The sequence below is a fragment of the Lemur catta genome, chromosome 2 (assembly GCF_020740605.2).
Source record: "Lemur catta isolate mLemCat1 chromosome 2, mLemCat1.pri, whole genome shotgun sequence".
Taxonomy (NCBI): domain Eukaryota; kingdom Metazoa; phylum Chordata; class Mammalia; order Primates; family Lemuridae; genus Lemur; species Lemur catta.
The window spans coordinates 81,655,679-81,677,621 of NC_059129.1; the positions used below are offsets into that span (position 1 = coordinate 81,655,679).

Below are 21,943 nucleotides of genomic sequence, written 5' to 3' on the forward strand. Positions count from 1 at the left end.
CTATTTTCTAAATTTGTAATTTAAATATAATACTAAAATACATATGCAATTTTAATGTTTTAACATTTCATATTCATAAAATTAAATAGCCATTTTTCTGAAACTGAAATTCATTAAACTTATTTCTATAGATATCTACTTAGTTGCTATACATGTTGCATAGAACCTCAAAAGGGCATGTTTTAAAGTTGTGTAAATAAAATATAATTGGTGCCTTTTTTATTCTCAAGTTCTACCCCTTGCCCATTATAGAGTGACAAAATATAAAAAAAATGGGCACACAAAATGGCCAAAGAGATGTTAGTTTAGGTTTATATTTAAAATCAAATCTTTAAATGATTTCTTATAAAACAATAAAGGGCATGAAAGAAATTAGAAAAATCACTGAAAACCACAAAACAATGACACATACAGACTCCCGAACATAAATGATGGAACTTTCACAGCTGTGAGAGGCCAGGAGACAGTTTACAGAAGTACATAAATCAATAAAATAATTTTGATGAGATTTTCAGATGTCCTCATTTTTATTCATTTTCCAGCCAGATGACTAGAAAGGATATTGATGAAATCACAAGGACAATCCCATTCTTTGGTATCAGTACTAGTCCTTTAAACTTGTATTTAAAGGTAAAAAGAATGCCATCGTGAAAATATTTCCAAACATATAGATGTTTTGCTTGATGAATATAGTCAAAGCACTGATAAAGAATAAACACAAACAGCATAATGGCACAAAGAATATTTTAAAGAAATATTTTCTAGAGGGCCATGAGGGAAGTGAAACAGTTGATTGATTCCTTAGGGGTAATCAAACTCCTTATAAGTGGACTGAAAACCAAAAATCTAAACAGCTAAAGATGTAGAAATGTTTCAGCACAAAATTGTTACCCATCCTATCCATGCTTTCCATTTTCCTTGCAGTTTTTCTGTTAACAGAAGCCCATGAGAAACTACTTATACCCGACACCAATAATGGGGATGGGGGAAGGAAGGGCAAAGAAATTGATTTTATTATAAATTTTAGCTAAAACTTAAATTTTGGGTCTCAAAAGATAATAGGGGCATAACTGAAAAACTAATTTCTGTAGTGGGTGACCCTTCATAATAAAATATTCGAAGGTCTGCAATCCCTTCTCCCCTACTTTTCCTAAAAACAGGTTTCTCCTGTAATAGGAATGACAGTGCATGAAGGCAGCAAAAAATCCCTTTCATGAAACAGCGGCAATAATGCTGTTCGCTGAATGCTCCTTGTCTTGGATGGTGTTGGCCAACCTCGGACACTGGGGCACAGCATGCAGCAGAGTGGTAACTGGCAATGTGTTAAGTGTATGTTCACAGGGAATATATTAATATTAATTCTACCAGAGCCTGCCAAATCTCTCCTGCCCTCACCATCATTTGCTTCCACCAATATTTTTACCGTATTCTCAAAATACCCTGAGACAGATGTTATATAATAATGAAGACACACAATACTATAATGACAATGGCACCGCTCAATATATGTATTTGATAAGAGAACTTCACTATGTGTGCACATGGCACCACTCAGATGGGGATATGGCTATGTATGTAAATAAACTGGCTCCACATGGCTCATGAGGTCCAGGCATATTATACTGGCAGAGTTCAGGATATTTTACTGGGTCAGAATTTACATTTGCATGGAAACCATATTTTTAGACAGACATTTCACAAACTAACCTAAACCTGTTTTCCATCAGCATTTCAAGTGCTGCTTCAGATGTTTTCTAAGTTCCAATGCCAAAGACGATCCAAATTTTTACTCGGATAGAATGAGCTTAAAGCTGCAAAAATAGGCACATCCCTAAACTCTCTTCAGAGACCTACAAATCTGAACTGCTCTTGGATGAATTTTTTGCCCTAAATATTAAGAACTAACTTCAACCAGTATTGTCTTTCCTATATTCCTCCAATATTTTCTGGGCTAGGTCTAATCTGGCCAAAAGGCCAAACCTAAATATGACAGTGAGGTCTGGCACTGCAGAGTGGGAACATACAGGGCAGAAGTTCTGGTAGCAACTTCAATCCTCGCTTGAAAAAAACCAGAACATCAAATGGGCCTAGACTAGAGCATGGCAACTTCTGCTACGAAAGTAATAAAATTAAGTGAAGAGAAAGTTGATGAATTTAGTGAAGATAAATACATATAGGTTAACACTGAAAAAGTACTTAAACACGCTGACATGCAGTTATATAATGTAAACATATTTAAACACCTCAACTCCCAGGTAATTTTAGCAATCTTGAAAGGAAAACGAAAGAACAGTGATGTGACTGACTAACCTCCGAAGAGATCCACGTCAGCAGTGACAGCAGTGACAGTTGTGGTAGTTGAGGCAGAAGCTGCAGCGGTTGCAATTTCAGCAGTTGTAGTAGGAGGGGTAGGCTCTGGTGCAAACGGATCTGAAATCTGTGCTTCAGAGGGAACAGAGGAAAGCGCAGCCAAAGAATCTGTACGTTCCCAGAGACACAGAGCAAACGGGAAGGGAAGAAAAGGAGAGGACAAAAGATATACCAGACTCCAAATGATCAAATGAGGACAGTCATTAAGATACAGAAGTCTGTCAAAATGCAAGTTTAAAAATAAAGCTTTACTCACCCTCTCCCAAAAGGTCTGTCGAGGTCCATTACAGGGCAGCATATGAATAAATAAGAGCTGAAGCTGAAACATTCAACCAGACCAATGTCCAAGCCAGATGAGGCACTAACTAAAGAAATTGCAGCTTTAGGTACCTTTCTGGACCGTTTGTAATTTAAAAATACATGCATTACCCACTATCATCATGGAACTTTCAGGCTAGAAGGGAACTCTGGCATCCTCCGGACCAAGTTTCCAATTTTATAGATGGGAAAACTGAGGGCAAGCGATGTCAAGAAACTTCCCTTAAATCAGGCCTAAACAATTGGAAAGACTGCATTTATTTCCTGCCAGATTTACCATTTCATCTGCTTTGACTGATTTCACTATACTATAAATGTCAGTTCTGATGAAATTGTAGTTAACTGAAACTTTGTTCATTTTCTTTATTTGATGTGTCACTTAAGTCCAGAATACCAGAGAATAAATGGAGGCTTTATGGTACTTATAGTCTAGATAATAGAAAATGCCAAATATAGTCAAAGAATTGAATGCAAGTTTAAGTATTAGGAAAAAGAAAATCTAACCTAAACCATTTTCTTCTTCATAAGTTTTACATTATCAGATGTTTTTCAACATAATATATAATCCTGACATTTATAAACAGTATCTGACAATATATGAGAACTATTTTTAAGATGAATGTGAGAGAAATTATGAGGCATAAAAGTTTTCAGCCCTTCTGAGGTCAGCATGCCCTTGGGAGGTTTACACTTTCCTAGTGTTCAACAGTGGAATTACAGTTGGCATCCTAAGTACAAAGTCGAAAGGGACAGTCTTAACTGTTCAGTGACTTTAGGTTAAGCATTCAGAGTGTGCAATGGCATTCTTCTACTCTCAGTCAGGTGATATACCTCAGGGCTCATATTTGAATTCATGAATGCCACTGGAAATTTATTTTAATCATGAAGAAATTTTATTGGAATTCGTTAAAGAGCTATTTTTTTTTCAGGGCCTTGAAAACAATATGAGAATTCAGTAAACCTGAAGTTCTAGAAGGCATTTTAAAAAACTGAGAAACATAAACCTGATGTTGAAAATAATCACATTCATTTAACCATACAATTTGCAAACCCAGTAAATATTATATAAAGTATTCTACAGATTCTCTGAGATAATCAGACTCTTAACTAAATCTTAACATATTTCATAACAATACTAGAAAATTAGAGCACACAGAGTACTTGACATTAAAAACAGTTTTAAATTTGAGAATGTATGTCTAACAAATGCCAGGCAAGAGGTAAACAATAACCAGGCCTGTGTTGACTTGGGGGTAGGGTATTCTCTGCTGCTAGGTGGCCAGCTCCAAAGTCTTGAGAAATAGAAAGTCTTTCAAGAATTCCTCAAACCAACAGCACCTGGCCCAACACAACTGTTACCCTATAGCCACATCTTAAAAATGCCAGTTAGAAATCAAGTGGGTCATCAGAAGCCAGACAGACTTGACTTCTCTCCTCTTTTGGTATCAGTGGGACTCTTACTAGCCCGGCTCTCATCAATGGCTATTTAAAGCCACAATATGACACAGCAGGGGAGATAAGAGCCACGTGATCTAACAGTTTTCAGACCCGCTATTGTCCATGACAGGAAATGAGCAAATTTATTTCAAAAATTTGGTAAGTAATAAAGACGATTATTTATGTACACTAGAGGGAGAGAGAAGAGATTTTAAAAAGAATAAAAGATTAAAATATTAGTTCCTTGCTTTTGATTAGTGTTTTGTTCAGATGGAGGGTGATGAGGCTGTCTGCAACAATACGATGGAAGATGAAAAGTAAACTTCTTTTGGGATTTCCTAGAAAAATGCATGATGACTAAGCATACTGGTAGATGAGATGCTGGAAAATGTTTCCACTCCTTTCAACCATAGGTTTTAGTCTCAAGTATATTAATTTTATAGATGAAATATAATTTATGTCACTTATTTCTTGTTTTAGGCAAAATTTTCTCTACCATAAGAGAAAGGCCTTATTTTAGGATGATGGGATAAGTTATTATTCACAAAACTGCCACTTTTTATAAAGGATTAAACTACACACGCAAAAAAAAAATTACTACAGCAGAATTCAATTCATTTACAAGTAGAACATAATCAGATTTTTTTGCATTATAGAAACTGCTAGAAAATATTCACTTTAACTGAGGAAACAGAATGACAACTAAATTAACAATGAAATTCTATATTCTGCAGTGACATGTAGCTAGACTTTTTAGTTTATTATGGAGAGTCAATATGTTAGTACATTTAAAGTGCTTACCCATACCTGAAACATATCTAACATTTGATAATGATAGCTAATTATATAGCAATAGCAAATATTTAAGTCAAGTTATAATTTTCATATAGGGCTGTAAATTTCAAAGTTTCTATAAATCTCCTCGAGTGTGTGTGCATGTGTTCACATGCATATGTATGAAAACAGCCTATAGGCATGTACCCCAGATTTAATCAACAGGCAAATGGTAACAAAACTGTAGCTAACATTCTACATAATAAGTATTACAGTCATATGATCACATAATATTGATTAGCTTTCAAATGCATGTTGATAATTAATTTCAATTCTAATTAAACCCTAGCAGTAATCTTGTATTTCTCAAAAAGTAGAAATTTCAATTCAAGCATTTATAAAAAGATGTTGTTTGTTTTCCCACATCTAAGATATACAGACACACAACACACATACTCAATTATTTGTGCTTCTGAGACATGAGTTTATTATGAAAAAAATAAAACACTGTCCCTATTATGGAGCAAAAGGTAGGGATTTAAAAAAAATTCTCTGCACTCTTCTGTCAATTGAGTTCATTATCAGCTTGTAGAAATGCCAAATCTTATATGTATAATTTAAATTGAAATCACTAAACTATGATTTTTGCTAAAATTTGCTTGCTTTACATTACAGGAAAAAAAATACTAACATTACAATATACCCCTTGAAATGGAAATATTTATCAGTACCTGTAACCCCTAAGAAAAATTCACTAACATCTGAAGTGGCCATGGTCCTTGGAAACTGAAATCCTTTCACTGTCATTATGGTCAGATGAGTAGATTCAAACAAGCTTATAGAATTTTAGAGTTTGTATTTTACTGTCTAATTAAACAAAATTCAAATATGCTTCAATAATAGAAGTGACTTGATCTTATCAGACAAGATTGAGAAAGTGATTTTATTTTTTTAGTCAAGTGAACCAATGCATATCTGTTATTATATAATTTAGCATCACCTTCAGTCATCACTGGGTATCTACAAGATACATGCAAACAGAAGGTACCTATTATTTCTCAATTTCTTATTATAGAAGTTTATTTCAATTTCTTAAGGCTATAATTTTTACTATTTTGCTTGGAATATAGAGAATTTATTTATTAACATTTCCTTGAAAAGCTGACTTTTCTTTTGCTATGAAATGCTGCAGTTGTAGATATTTTGAGATAAAAATGCTATCTAGGCCAGGCGTGGTGGCTCACACCTGTAATCCTAGCACTCTGGAAGGCCGAGGCGGGAGGATCATTTGAGGTCAGGAGTTCGAGACCAGACTGAGCAAGAGCGAGACCCCGTCTCTACTAAAAATAGAAAGAAATTATCTGGACAACTAAAAATATATATAGAAAAAATTAGCCAGGCATGGTGGCGCATGCCTGTAGTCCCAGCTACTCGGGAGGCTGAGGCAGGAGGATTGCTTGAGCCCGGGAGTTTGAGGTTGCTGTGAGCTAGGCTGACGCCACGGCACTCACTCTAGCCTGGGCAACAAAGCGAGACTCTGCCTCAAAAAAAAAAGAATAAATAAATAAATACTGTCTAATCATCAAAAGGTGACCATTAGGCCCTAAGCCAAGGCTTCTACTACCTATAAGGTGCCTTTGTACTAAGCATAAAAAAGTGCTCCCTGTAGAGGGGGCAAATCAGAAAAAGAAAAGCATCTCCTCCTCAAGGATAATGAGAAAGGCTCACAGCTTGAGTAGAAGAGTTTTGGCTGGATTTCAGCCCCTCTTGCCCTGCCTTTCAGCAATGTACAAACTGCCTGACCATACTGCATAGCCCTGGCTAAAACCACACTGTTCTGCTTTCTATTATATCCAATGATATTTTCATGTTTCAATCATCAATAGTTAATTATTTCTAACCAGTAAAGACTGAAATGTAGTCTAATAAAATTGGTTATTACAATATAACATGTCTTCGCAAAAAGCACTCTGAGATGAATGTGAATAAAAATGTTACATTATAGTTAAAAAGATTTCAGTTAGTTTTTTCCTTTTATTTATTTGGCATTCTTCTTTTGTTGCCAAAAGTTAAAAAAGAAAAAGACAAAATTTCTCTTTAATTTCATGCCAGGGAACATGGTGAAAGGGGACTGTTTATAATCTTACTGTTTATTCATTAAAGTTCTAACTAAATCACCAAATGATTGAAAAATTCTAAAAGTTGGAAAGTATGAAAAACATACTGATTTAAATGGTTGAGATAATTAAAAAGACATGCATATAAAACTGAAAAAACTTTTGTGTAACCCAATAAATTTACAATTAAAACTAAATTTTAAATTATAGAAGTTCTATAAGAGTAATCTGCATGAATTTTATGAATGGGAAAGTTTGAGTTAAGGATATGAATTTGAAACATTCTTAGATAAATAGGAAAATACATTGTATAAGACACTGTGGTAATGAAAAGAAATTATAAGCAAATTAAAATAACCAAACTATTTAAAAGATGAAGTTCAGAATAAAAACATGTGCACAAGAAGAATGTCCTTATAAAATCTCTTTGGCAATATTTTCCTTGACTAATTAAAATTTAATAAAGTTAAATGAAGTTGAAAGAACAATTTTAAAAATTGATAGCTGTAGCCTTAGGAGTTGAACATTTTAATATAGGAGACAGTTTAAATATTTAAAATGGAAACATGCCAACATTTAAAATGCTCATATTTATAGTCAACAATTTTATTTTAGAAGTAGTTATCTTTCTGTTATTTTTGTTACCACAAAACTTGGAAATAAGATCAAGAGATTACAGAATGTACTTTTGATGTTATACTGACACACTGTTTAACAGGACCACCCAAGGAATATTTAATTATCTAGAGGAATGTAGATTTGTTTGACTTTGTTATTACTGAAATTAAGGACTCCGATTCTGAAATGATAAGTTACAGATCTTGGCTGCTAGTGATGCAAATAATTTGTTTGGGAAAAAAGATAGCCTCAAGGTTATGATTTTTATTGCTCCATAGGACACTAATAGTTTTGTATCTAACTTAGCCATCTTATTCTATTAATAGCATTTCTTTTCAAATGCCTATAAATATCCAATTCCTCAAAATGCTCTTTGAACCAGTTTTATCATCTTACTGGTTTCCTCATTAGTGAGTTACTAAGTCTTTCAGTTGTGTTGCTTCTGTAGTTGTATGAGCCATGTCTTAAACATTTTGAAAATGCTATTCTGATCATTTGATGCAGTAGGGCACAGTATTTAAAACCAATTCTGTGCAGCTTTGAGTTGTATGCAGCAATTATCTTAATTTTTATATTAGTATTAAATATGTTTTTAAATCAAATATTTATAAAAGGTTGACTTTTCTGAGATCAATGGAAATCAAGTGGCTAGGTGTGATTTCTCTCAATCAGTTTAGTATGGATTTTTTCTGACACATATAAGAATCTGTAACAGATTTCACTTGTATGAAGTCAAATACAATGTTAATAAAACCAGTTCAGGCCTAAAGAAATCCAGGAAGGAGGCTACATTTTACCAAACCAAATTAGAAACTCTGCCTTTGAGTAACCTCATAAATTGATGGGAATACTCAGTCCTCTAAGGCCTGAATCTCTAGAGAACGATTACTAAAAATAACCAGAATTTTAGAATAGCAAAGAAAAATACTTCCTTTGTGCCAACTTTAAAATAAAAACGATACTACGTGAACATTTTAACTGTACTATAGGCAGTTTCTCTGTCTCTCTCTCAACATACATTACAGTCAATAGATGCCATTCTTAGCATTTTCCCTCCAAGTTTCTAACACCATTTTGAATAAGCAGAAGGTAAATATAACAATTATAGCCCAAATCAAAACGACTCAATAAAATGCCTAGGGAAATGGCACAGTTGTGTGACTTTGCTCACCTCCCCACGCAGTGGCTCCTCCAGCAGGTGCTGGTGGTGCTGGTGCTGCGGCTGCTGCTGCGCCCCCAGGGGAGAAGTCTGGCTGGAGGTCCAGGAGATCACTGGATGGTTTAGAAGTGCTGAAAGGAAGACAGAACTTGAAAATTAGATTTTGATATTTTATAATGCAAAGGTGTTTTTAAATAAAGACTTATGCAGAAAACAAAGATTTTGGATATTTTAAATCCAATAAAAGAATATTTAAGAAAGTATAGCAGTATAGCATATACCAAAGGTTGGCAAACTACTTTTGTAAGGGGCCAGATGGTCTTTATCACTATTCAACTCTGCCACTGTAGCACAAAATAAGACATAGACAAGACATCAACAAATCAACATGTCTTTGTTTCAATAAAACTTTCTTTCTAGGGGGCTGGATATGCTCCCTGGGAAGTGTCCTACAGGGCAATAAAAATCATAACCTTAAGGTTATCTTTTCTCTATTTCCTAAAATCTTTTGTATAGAAAAGAATACTAAATAGTCAGTAATCTACCTTTTTCCTAAATTAGACTATAATATATTAAATTTGCCTGTAAGAGAATTTGCCTAAAACTACTTCATTTTTCTTCTTACTCAGTTGGGGCTGTGCTTCTCTATCTGCAGAAGTTCCAAGGAGGAGCCTTCCTATCCAAAGTGTGGGCTGCAAACTAGCAGCATCCTCGGATGTTTTTATAACTGCCAAATCTCACGCTTACCCTGTATTCACTACCTCAGAATCTTCATTTTTAACAAGATCCCCAGGTGATCCACATGTACATTCAGATTTTGCAAGCACTGGCTTAAAGGTTACCAGGCCAGTTGCCAAGCCAACAGGGTCCCAGGTTCTTGCTCTGTTTTCTTTTTTATTCAGCCTCCTATATAGCTGGGATTACAGGCTCGAGCCATTGCGCCTGATTAATTTTTTTTTATTTTTGTAAACATGAGATCTTGCTATGTTGCCCAGGCTGGTCATGAACTCCTGGCTCTAAGTGATCCTCCTGCCTCGGCCTCCCAAAGTGGTAGGATTACAGGAGTTGAGCCACCGTGTCTGGCCTCGTCTGCTTTCTTAAACATCAGTTCCATCTTTATCCCTTTTACATATTCAGTTTCTAAGTAATATTCTTTTGAGAAAAGGATTCTGCTGATTTTTTAAAAAGTTTCAAAGTGCCTGAAAGCATTGCCTAGTTTTGATGTCCATTTCATAAACACAACTGTACTAAGTAACAGAAGAAGAAAACATTTATTATTAAGATCTTAAAGCTTTTATAAGAAGCAATTTATCTTAGAGCCGTAGCAGAAAGGACTTGGTTTTACCGAGGTTGCTATAATAAAAAGTAGACTAAGCAAGCAGAGAGTAAAACACATAGTTAACTTGGGTAGAGTATTTGGAGTTATGTTCAGGTCAAAATCGAAGTCTCCAAATATAGGACATTCATAATCAGAGCCACAGATACTATAAAATGAAACTAGAATGCTTTCAAGGTAAAACTACCAAAGAATTGACCTAAAATTATTATTTGAGGAAGCCCCTATGATGCGTAGCTCTAGGATTTCCCAGGATGCAAAGTCATCCTCACCTTTCTCACTACTCTCCTGACCTGTAGGTGCTAGAAATGCTAATTAGGAACACCCATATGGCCTCTTCCTACCACCAGAGTTTGAGTTCCTTATATGCACCAGCTGATTGGACTACAACTTCAAGTGTGTGTGTGTGTGTGTGTGTGTGTGTGTGTTTAAAGCACTTGAAGACATCTTTTAAATTTCCCACAAGAAGAAACTAATTTTAGAAAACATTTTCCATATCCGCCAATTTCAGAAGAAACTCAAGTGTGTGCATCTGTCTTCTACTTCCTTTCCCAAATGTGTGAGCAACAAGGTGATTTCCACAGCTTAGGTCTTTCTAAGAGGTACAGGCCTAAGTAACTGTGTAAGTGTAAAAGAATTTACTTTGTGTAGGTAAAATAACCCAAAATATCACACATTACTAGGATTAGATTCCATTTGGTGAAATCATTTGGGTACAGTACATAAAAAGAAAACAAAAATCTAATCAAAATATTAATAAACAGTTCACTGCATACTCGTTAACTAACCTGACTGGGACAGCCGCAGATGCAGTTGCAAATAAATCAACCGGTGGGGATGTGTCAATAGTTTTAGCTGGTGTAGAATTAGGAGACGTAACAGTTGTTGCTGGAGAAGACTGAAAGTGAAGATGCACAACACACTCTAGTCAAATATGAATCTATAGGACACAAAGCTACAGTACTTCTGTTTTGCAGACCCATGACATTCCCAGCGATTTTTTTTTGTAATTCCTCATGGGAAAAAAACTCAAGAAAATTTGAAATCAAGAATTGTAATAAATAATCAATGTTGGACAAAACATGATTCAAATTTTAAAAGTTAAATGTAATGTATACAAAATTATGATGAAATATTTGGTCTAACATTGTAATGATTTACATTTGTTAATTAAAATGAAAGCTAAATATATTTATTGAACATAAAATTATTAGAAAAGATCTTACTAGCTGCCAAAAATTTTTAAAATTATCAATTACAATAAATGCTATAAAACCAAGGTCATTTTTCCTCCTTCTCATCCTAAACAGACTTCATGTGAAGTCTTCTCAAGATGTTTTTAAAATCCAGAAGGAAATTTAACTTACAAAACAGTTTCTAGTTGGCAGAGAATGACTCACAAGTAAGATTCCAGTCACTGACAGCTTGAAGATATCATGACTCTAATTCATCACTAATATGACATAGATAAAACTAAAAAAGTGAAATAAAATCTAACATTTATTTTCTTGGACTGGTTTTTTAAAAAGGGGAGTTAGTAGACAACTATTTACATAAAAAAATTAAAATTTTTGTTTAAAATTACCCTAATTCTATTTTATCTGGTTTATTAACTCTCCATGTATTTACAAGATTAATAGAACATTTCAAAGCAGTCTACTGATAATTAGTTCTGTAAGTGGAAATGAGATATAACAGCAAGAAAAATATATGAAGACCAAGACCAAGGAAGGGGTATCAGATACTGCCCTGATGGCATATCTGATTTCAAATAAACCTAACTTAAAGGAAGTTTTAAAAGAATAATTTAAGAAAAAGGACTGAGGAGATTAAGAAATTTATAGGAATTTCGAGACTTAAGTAATACTTATTTGTCCAAAAATGTAACTAATCAAGAAGGCAGAATTCAACAGATATACGAATGCCAGGCATTCAGCACTTCAAGAAAGACAAACATAGGAGTGGTATGGATATTGTCGCTCAGAAAATATCTACTCAAACCTCTCTCTTCAACAAAAATTCAAATCTTTCAAATGGAATACAAAGATCATCAATGAAATAGAAAGGACTGGCTAAAGTTAATTGTATGTCATTCACTGTGAATATTGACAACTCCTCTAAAATAGGAGAGACTTTTTTTAAAGCCTATACATATAAATAAGCTTACAAAAAGTGATATTTATGAAACACGGAGAACTTAATGACAGCAATAAATACTACCAACATAAACACAGAAACTAAGAAGTGCAAAAGCCCATTAAAAATGCCTTGTAACAACAAGCTTTTAGGCAATGTGAGAACTAGGAAAACAGAACCCAAATAATCCTGTTATTACTGAAAGAAAAGGTCAGTAGAATTCAATATAGCCAAAATGAAGAAACAGACTAACCCAAAGGATGCCACAATTTTACCACACTCTACTCAGAAGTCATATATGGGGATTTTTTGCATAGATGTAATGGTTTTAAACCTAGCTTTGTGTTAGAATAACCAGAAAGCTTTTGCTTGTGTGTTTTATTTGGCTGATTGTTTGAGGTCCCTGAGGGAATCTTAGACAGCCAGCCAGCCTGGCCCTGGTATGCTACATGGTGTCTGGGAATCACTAGTGCAGTCGTAATGAGATCCCTGGATGTCTGTAATGACAGCAATTATATGACGGAAATTTGTCAAGAGGAAAGAGCACATTTATAACATTTTTGCCTGAAAAATACAATGGTAAATGTGAACTACAGACTTATAGAAGTAAATACTCTTGTCACTAATAACCCTAATCCTGTCACTCAACATGTTAAAAAGGAGATGGGGAGGTGAAGGAGTTATTAAAATTATTAGACTGTCTAAAAGGCACACTTGTGCATCTAATTACAACTGATTTCTTCACCATTAAAACACACACAAAATCACATGTCTTACCTGTCTCACAGGGCTGTGATTCAGAATTATGTAAAAATGTTTTATAACTAGTATATATCTGTCTTTAGGTATAATATAACTACACTAAAAATCTTTCCTACTTTAGAAATATGTAGTCCAAATTGAAGACTAAATCACATACACTGTACCACACTGGACTGAGAAACTGTTATAAAGGAACATACATAAAACTTTTAACTGATCTTTCCTCACAAAATTTAAATTAGAATTACCATATGACCCACCAATTCCACTTCTGGGTACATACTCAAAAGAATTGAAATCAGGAACTCAAACAGATATTTGCACACCTATATTCACAACAGTATTATTCATAATACCCCAAAGGTGGAAGCAACTTAAGAATCCATTAACAGATGAATGGATGAACAAAGCATGGGTCACACATACAATGGAATATTATTCAACCTTAAAAAGGAAGGAAATTCTCGCACATGCTACAGCATGACTGAACCTTGAAGACATGCTAAGTGAAAAAAACAGTCAAAAAGGGACAGATTCTGTATGAGTCCACTTATATGAGGTACCTAGAATATTCAAATTCACAGAGACAGAAAGTAGAATGGTGGTTGCCAGAGGAGGAATGAGGACTTATTGTTTGGTGGGTACAGCTTTTCTGTTTGGGAAGATAAAAAAGATCTGGAAATGAATAGTGGTGATGGTTGTACAACAGTGTGAATATACTTAATGCCACTAAACTGTACATTTGAGGATGGTAAAATGGTAAAAAACCAAAAAGCAAACTTACCTTACTTAACGGAGAGGGAGCACCAGATCTAAAAGACAACATAAAAAAATTTATAAAACTGAATATAGGTGAATACATTTGGAGAAGCATTTAAGTTTGGTATCAGTTGATTAAACACTGACTTGTTTATAAATAACAGACTTTTAAAGTAATGGACAAACTATTTTTAAAAAAAACCCTTTTTGTCTTTTATTCAATTATGATAACTTCTTCCAATGTTTTCCATCAACTTATTTTCTAGTACTAGAAATTCTTAAATTCAAAATTATTTTCTATATCTCTAGCAACACAAATTCTTTGAATCCATCCTTATTGCCTATGTACACAGAAAATAAACTGTCCAAATTGGAATTTTAAAAATTTTGCCGAGACTTGAGAAAAACCATGCTTTCTAGAATTAAAAAAACCAAAAACAAATAAACAAAAAACCCAAAAGACCTCCGGTTTAACCCACTAAGGTTAAAGTACATTGTTACTAGGTTAATCACAGTTGTGATGCATAAAAGCAGAAACCCTAGGAAAAAATAGAGCTCTATAAGCCCTGTGCCTGAAATGTTTCAACTTTCATATTCATACTCCTGAAGTTTGTCTGGTTTTGTTTGGTGGTTGTTGTTTGTTTGTTTTCATGGCTGTAATGAAAACTCTTTAGGAAAAATATTCCCATCATCTCATTATAACCAGTGGGTGCTTGATAAAGAAGAGTAACTTCGATGCTTGTTTCTAAGGGAGTGAGAAAAAATTAGGAAGGCATAAATTTTTTTTTAGTTAGATTACTGTCAGCATTGTCTATTGCACGTCATTTCTAGCAAAGTGCTTCCGAAACAACTGCCTGAACAGCTCACATTGTATTAACCTGAGTTGGAAGAAAAATGAACAACAAAACAAAATGAAGACAAAAACAAATTTCGATAAGCAGCCTATATTCAGGGTCTTATCAAATGGCAAAGATGGCTTTCTACTCATCTACAGAGAAGATATCACACATAGCAGTAACAAAACAAAATTAGTAGAAATTTAATAAATGGAATTTTATACAATATTGTGAATTTTTGTCTTATTAGACATAGAAAGTTTAGCAGTATTATATGCCACACTAATATCTTTTAAATTTCATTTGCAAATACATGCCTGCCATTTCCTGTTTAAAAATTTAGTTTCTACTTAAGATGCATATAAATAACATAAAGCAAGGGCACACAGAGATTTCTGCTATGTAACGAAGATAGAAGCATAAGGGTAATAATTTGGTTATGTGTAGTTTGGCTAAATGTTATTTTAAGAGTAACAAATTCTATGAGGAAAAGGATACAAACTTATCTATATTGTTCATGTCAAAGGTTTACCAAAATAAATGGATTCCTAGTGTTCTCTATATCTACGGTAAATTACTCAAGAACTCAAAAATCTAGTACAGCATGAGGCTGAAAAGTCTTTAGTGAGTCCTTGGCTAATTTCTCTACTCCTACTATTTTTCCCTTTATGTATATATATATATATATACATATATATATATATAAAAATATATGAAGGGAGTCAAATTTAAATAAAAATCCAATAAAAAATTCAGAGCCTGAACTCTGCAAAGAAAACATGGAAGCCATTTGATATGGTTACTTTCTAAGAATGAATTAATTTAAATTAATTTTTTTCTCCTTCAAGCAATTTTCATGAACCAATTCTTAGCAGTACTGACACAATGAAAAATACCAACACAGAAAAAAGAATTGAGAATGAGCAAGAACTTTTGAAACATATTTCCAAACTAATACATAAAAATTTAAAACATATCTTCTACCAGAGAGCAAGAATAAAGACACCTGACATTTTCTGTATTATTTTAATTTTTAAATCAGATTATGTTCATGTATACATTCTATAATTGATAAATTAACCAGAAATATTTAAAAAACTATTTTATGGGAAGCTAAACTGTCAGGATGTATGACCTCTGTTCCCATGAACCACATCTGGCTTTTGTCATGATTTAATAAAAAAGGTGAGAACAAGAGGTACTCCGATGGGGCTATAACTTTAAAAAGCATCATTAATCACTGATTAAAATCTGAAGGCTCCCAGGCTCAGAGAGGTTAATAACTTGCCCAAGCATCATACATTAACGGTGGATTTAAGACTGGTCCAGGTCTACCTGCTGCCCAGAGCCTGTGCTCATTCCACATTCCAGCCTGCCCCACCAAAAGCTCAGATGATACTGGCACATTTGTTCCTCTCTTACGCAACATAGACATTGCATCTTCTTATACGTTCCTTGCTTGGTTTTCCGCCCTACTGTTAGTCATTGCCCTTTATGAAGGAAAATGCTACAATCTTTTATTCATAGACAATGATGCTTATAAAAGACCAATACTTATATTAATAATTTCATCTAGAGAAATTTAGTTCATGGTGAACCATGTTGGCAAAAACAAGGCACTAAGATAATTTTAGAAGAAAATGAATGACTTATATAGTAATCTACTCTAAATTCTGTAAAATACTACAAACAAATTCATGGGTTTTTACTATGAACATAGCAAATGCCAAGGTTTCCTTCTGAGATCTTAATAGGAAGCTGTTAAAAGAGGAAATTTGTTATTTCTTATTTGATTCACAACAATGATCCCTACATTGTTTTGAGTTTAAATGCTAGCCAACCCCCCCAAAAAACCTCAACCCCCTCAAAAAAAACCTACCAAAAAACCCCTCAAAAACAGATGTGAAAAACCCACCTACATCTTCCAAATAATTTTAATTACAAAAGACTTATCTTGGGTTTCCTGTACCCTTAACACTTAGTAAACAACCCACAAGTAGAATGAAATAAATTTTTCTCTTTTTCCTGTGGAATCATAGAAACAGACAATATACAAAGGTATATCACACAGTATTGCATATAATTGCAAAAGTGATTATCAGTGGACACAAGGTGATAAATATAAAGGGGGTACATATTTTTCATAGCAGATATTTGCAAATGCTTCATTTTAGGTATATACTTGACTTAGAGGTTAGAATAGTTTTACACTGCTACTAGAAGACAAAACAATTTTAAATAGTCAAATTTCTTTATAAAACTGTCTTTTGGCACTTCTGTCATATGCCATGGGGAAATCTTTTGTTTACTAAACAAATGAAAACTCTTTGATTTCCAAAATCTGAGAGGAATATATATATACACCTAAGAGAGATTGTTAGTCTTGATCCAAGAAGACCAAAAGAAAGTAAAACTATTTATGCCAGTCACCTTGGGAGACAAAAATAACGCATAATGAAAAAACACAGATGTGTAAAAGGGGCAGAAATCAGTTTTAACTGTTCTATATACCAGATGTGGAATCTTAAGAGTGTTTTTTGCATTTTTAGTAATTACCAAATGCAAAAAAGTCACTCCATACAGTACTCACCCTTCACTTAAGTTCCCAGGTAAGCACAAACATACAAAGAAGAAAATAGTTAACTATTGTTGTTCATTTATTTTAAAAATAGGGAATAAGCAAAAGACAAGTTCAAGTGTGGTCTTGGCCAATTCAGACAAGAAATTTGACAAGCATAAAATGATTTTAAAGGAGAAAGAAAAATTATTCTAAGCAAAAGGTAATTCAAAATGGAAGATTATCAAGGTTTTAAAATTTTACTTTTCTAGAAATGTAATTAAATGTCTATAGCTAATTTTTTCAAAAATAGCTTGCAGTGGCCAAAAGGGGGTGAATTTAGATTTGAAGTTAGGGCTAATGAGACCCACTCTAGCTAGGGAAGGAGGCGCTTCTCAGGTAACTACAGCACAGGCAGATTCAACAAAAAAACAAGGGAAGAGTTTCGCCCTGTGCGGGGTGTGAGGGACCTCGAGGGGAACGAGTGCAGAGAAGCTGACGTGCACTGTGCACCAGGGGATGTGTATACTGCCTTAGCTGAAGAAGTCTTTCTGCCACAGGAGCATGGACATTTCTCAGCTTCCTGCCTTCATTTACTTAAATCCTAGCCAACTCATTTGGCTTCCCAGATATCCTAAAAGAGGGTGGTTCCAGCAATCACTGGAAGTAGGCATCTTTCATTGGAATTTAATGTACTCTAATGTCAAGTCCGAGACTATCCTCTGCCACACTGAAACTGGGGGCCGACCCTGGACTATGGAAACAAATGTGATACAGCCCCTGAGGGGACCTGCCATCCATCACTCCAAACAGCTCTGCCTGAGTTGTCTGGAAGGCTCATACTGCTGTTTGTCAGTGAAAATTTAAAACATGCAATAATTTCTATACAAACTTGCAAAAGATGACAGAAGTCACATTTAGCTAATAAAATAACCAGCAAAAAAGTAACATCAAGATACAAGCCTACATTCTGAAACGCACAGAGGGAAGAAAGAAAGGAATTGCATTGTGATAGCTCTATCACAGGCAAAAAGCTGTGATCAGCCTACAGCCCTGCAATGATGGGTTCATTGGCTGTCTCTGCTAACTCCTGCTGTCAGCTCAAATGGAATAAACATAAAGCTGGTGTCACCCGCAAATATTTCAAGCTGTCTCTGTAGAAAGACCTACCTTAAGTGTTTAGGTAGAGATAATGAAGTATAAAACAGTTCCTAACCTTTAAATTCAGAAAATCTATTTAAATCACATATGTGAAAAAAATAGCCTCAATACAGGGCAAGGGCAGTTCATGATTAAGGAAGGTTTCATGAGAAGGGAGGACTGGAGATGGACCTCCCAGGATGCACAGATTTACACAGGCAGGACAAGAGGGGTAGGCATTCAAGCGGAATTATAGACTAAACAAGGCACAAAGACTGGAAAGCACCAGGTCTTGTGAATAAACAAGTTTTACACCTATTGGAGAGATGGAAAAAAAAAGAAACCTGGGCATTTTTTTGTAGGCAGTGAGGAAAATAGTCAAAAATATAAGGACCCAAACACAAAGGTATGAAAATCCAGTAAAATTGCTCTTATCACTACTTGATTGCTGCTCTCTAGGGTATCTGAGTTAAATGTCAGTAGCACATCATGCCTGGTTCAAGTGGGGAGAGACTAGAGCGCAGAAAACTATACTCGAGAGCTTCGCTTTTTTCACATGGGGTTGGTAACAGAGTATTCCAGGCTGCTTGTGAAACTGTGCTTGTTTTCACTCATGTCCAATGATAACAGCTTCAATTTTTAAACATGAGCAACTCTTTCTTTTCATTATTATTTAATTTAATTTTATTTTATTTTGGAGACAGGGTCTTGCTCTGTTGCCCAGGCTGCGGTGTAGTGGTGTGATCATAGCTAACTGCAGCCTCCAACTCCTGGGCTCAAATGATCCTCCTACCCCAGCCTCCCAAGTAACTGGGACTACAGGTGTATGCCACCAAGCCTGGCTGACTTCTATGTTGCCCAGGCTGGTCTCAAACTCCTGGCCTCAAGTGATCCTCCCACCTAGGCCTCCCAAAGTGTTGGGATTATAGGCGTAAGCCACTGCGCCTGGCCCTTTTTTCTATATATTATGAATTCCTTCTAAGTTAAGGGCTAATATATTAAGCAGTAGGTTCAGTCAACATAAGTACAATCTACTAATTTGCTGCATTAGCCTGCAGATAGATTACCTATACATGAGGTTACACTATCATAATAGAAAGGGCAGGGGTTCTGAGAGAACCCAGAAAAATTACAATAAAGCATACCCTAAAACTGTGGTGGTATCAGCTGTACCATGATAAATTTCATTCTTATAAATAATCACTCTAGTATTTTTCATCTTATTTAGAATATACAACTAATGCATACTTGTTTCCAGGTTTCTTTCCTTCTAATGTATTTAGATGCTGTTCAAGGGTCTCCATAAGACTGCTGGGAGCCTACAATAAGAAAGTAAAAATAAATGTCTGCATTGTTTTTTTTCAAAATAAACACACTGTAACATCACTGTAATTTTGTACGGTGGAAGTCTGTGGATGGACCCCAATATATATGTGATATAATTTAATTCTAGTTTTTTTGGTATTTAAATATTTAAATTCCATGGATTCTTAGACAGGCCCATCTTAAATACACTAAACTCCACTGCATAACAAACAGCATTACAGCGTGGTTTCAGTGTAGATATTACAGTGGACAGACTTTTACTGAGATGTTACTTATATGCAATAAACTCAAATCAAGTTCACCACCACCTTCCCACACACAGTGACAAAGGAATAGGTATTTGTATCCAAGTCAAAAATATAAGTGCCCAAATACAAATTTACATAAATTTGAAAATACAGTAAAATCTCACTTATCCACAGTTGACTAAAATATTAGGAAAAATTGTTACTATTAATATATTTTAAAAGGGGGGGCAAGTGAGAATTATGGGGAAAAGAATACAATTCTAATAGTCAATAATAATTAAGATTTTCTTATCATTGAGCTATTTAATTTATATATAAAATAACTGTAACAAATATAATGTAATAATATAAGAGTACTGTGTATCGGCAGATTTAAAATATTTTAACCTTTTACTAAAAAGTACTTTGTTTCTTTTTATAAATAAAATTTTAGGCAATATAAAGTGATGGTATTTTACTGTATATTAGAAGAAGAAATAATAAGTTCATACAAATATTCCATCCAATCTATTCCTCAAGCATTAAATTTCATCTTCATAAAATAATTTTAATTTCATCTTTGTAAAATAGACCTTAACAGCAGCATAGGCATTCAAAGAATAGCATGTGACAAATGAAATACATAACTACATTTATAGATAGACAACTGTTCTTTAATGTGAAATTAATTTTGAAGGACTTCAAAGTAACTATGCTAAGTGCTTAATAGCTCACTGAATTCAAAGAAGTTCATATAACTGTAACTATTGCATTGTACCTTTAATGACAAATTAAAATAAAATTCTTATTAAAAATTCTTAATTTTGAACACTTAGGACATTTATTTACTATTCATTTTCATTTCACTAATAGACAAACTGTCTCAACATTTACATGATCATTATACATGTAATCATGTGATTATTACAAACATAAATTACTAAGTGAACAAAAATATTAACCTGATCAAAGTGATGAAGGTAGGATAGAAAGGGACAGCCCTGTCATCATTATCTAAAAAGCCTTGGACTATACAGTGAAAAAATACATTATCAGGGGATTAATAAATTTAAAAAATTATAAAAATTAGAATTTTAAAATATACCTCAGATGAAAATGAACTTATTTAACAAATTTCAGTAAATTATAACTAGGAATATACTTCTAAACTTTAAAAATGTATTTTTAAAGGAGATAAAGGAAATTTTGTTCTATATATCAGATTATAAACTATAAAGAAATGCTCTTTGAATAAAGAATGTAACCTTAAAAGGAAGAAAATATAAATGGCTTCAGAATTTTTAGATGAATTCACATCTGATAATTTAAAAAATTGTCATATTAATTGTCACTAATGATTACAATGATGATGATGGAACCTAGGAGGCCTGGGTATTTAAGTTGAAACTTTTCATATTTCCATTTTTTTTCGTTGGGATCACAATAAGGAAAAAAAAATATATATCAAGCCATAGAACTTCTTTCCAGGTAACAGACTTAGATCCTCTGAATGTTTAATGAAATGTAAAGGAAGTGTGATGTTTTGCTAAACCTAAATTTGAAACACTGTTTAAGAAAAATAAATGCCATTGATAGTCACAAAATAGACAGTAACAAATATGGGATAACAAAAAAGAGATAATATTTTCTCCTAAAAAGTTTCTTAGTTATTGAAAACAAAACAAAGCAAGACAAAACAAAAACCCAGGAAGATAGTTTTCAGTTTTTCTTTTTGTAAAGTTTCTTAATAATTTAGGTAAGAAAATTTAAAAAAGTAAGGCAGCACAAAAATCACAATAGTTGAAAGAGAAATCTGTCCAAGCAATACAAGACTATAAAACTGACTTTTATCTTAAAGGGGAGTTATTTAACAATACACTGCACATAAAATTAAGTTTGGAGCACTTTTTCCTAGAGATTTAAAAGTGCTTCATTATTTATATCTCTTATAAGGACATGTGAAATCTAAGAGAAACAAATTCCTCAACTGTCTTTCGAGGGAAAAAAAAGTACTTTGGTAGTAATATCCAGAGTGCAGGAATGTCTGCCTTCTTCTTAACTTTATCTATGG

At 33.9% G+C, this 21,943-nt stretch overlaps 1 protein-coding gene across 1 annotated transcript in view; it reads right to left on the minus strand.

Annotated features, from left to right (window-relative positions):
• Positions 1 to 21,943, minus strand: part of SNAP91 (synaptosome associated protein 91) — a 136,567-nt gene that overhangs the window by 41,681 nt on the left and 72,943 nt on the right. The window contains exons 9-13 of the mRNA XM_045543960.1: positions 19,568 to 19,638; positions 13,812 to 13,839; positions 10,918 to 11,027; positions 8,806 to 8,924; positions 2,311 to 2,478 (exon numbers count right to left, since the gene is read on the minus strand). Of these exons, the coding sequence (XP_045399916.1) occupies positions 2,311 to 2,478; positions 8,806 to 8,924; positions 10,918 to 11,027; positions 13,812 to 13,839; positions 19,568 to 19,638 (496 nt within the window). The remainder of the gene's footprint in view (positions 1 to 2,310; positions 2,479 to 8,805; positions 8,925 to 10,917; positions 11,028 to 13,811; positions 13,840 to 19,567; positions 19,639 to 21,943) is intronic.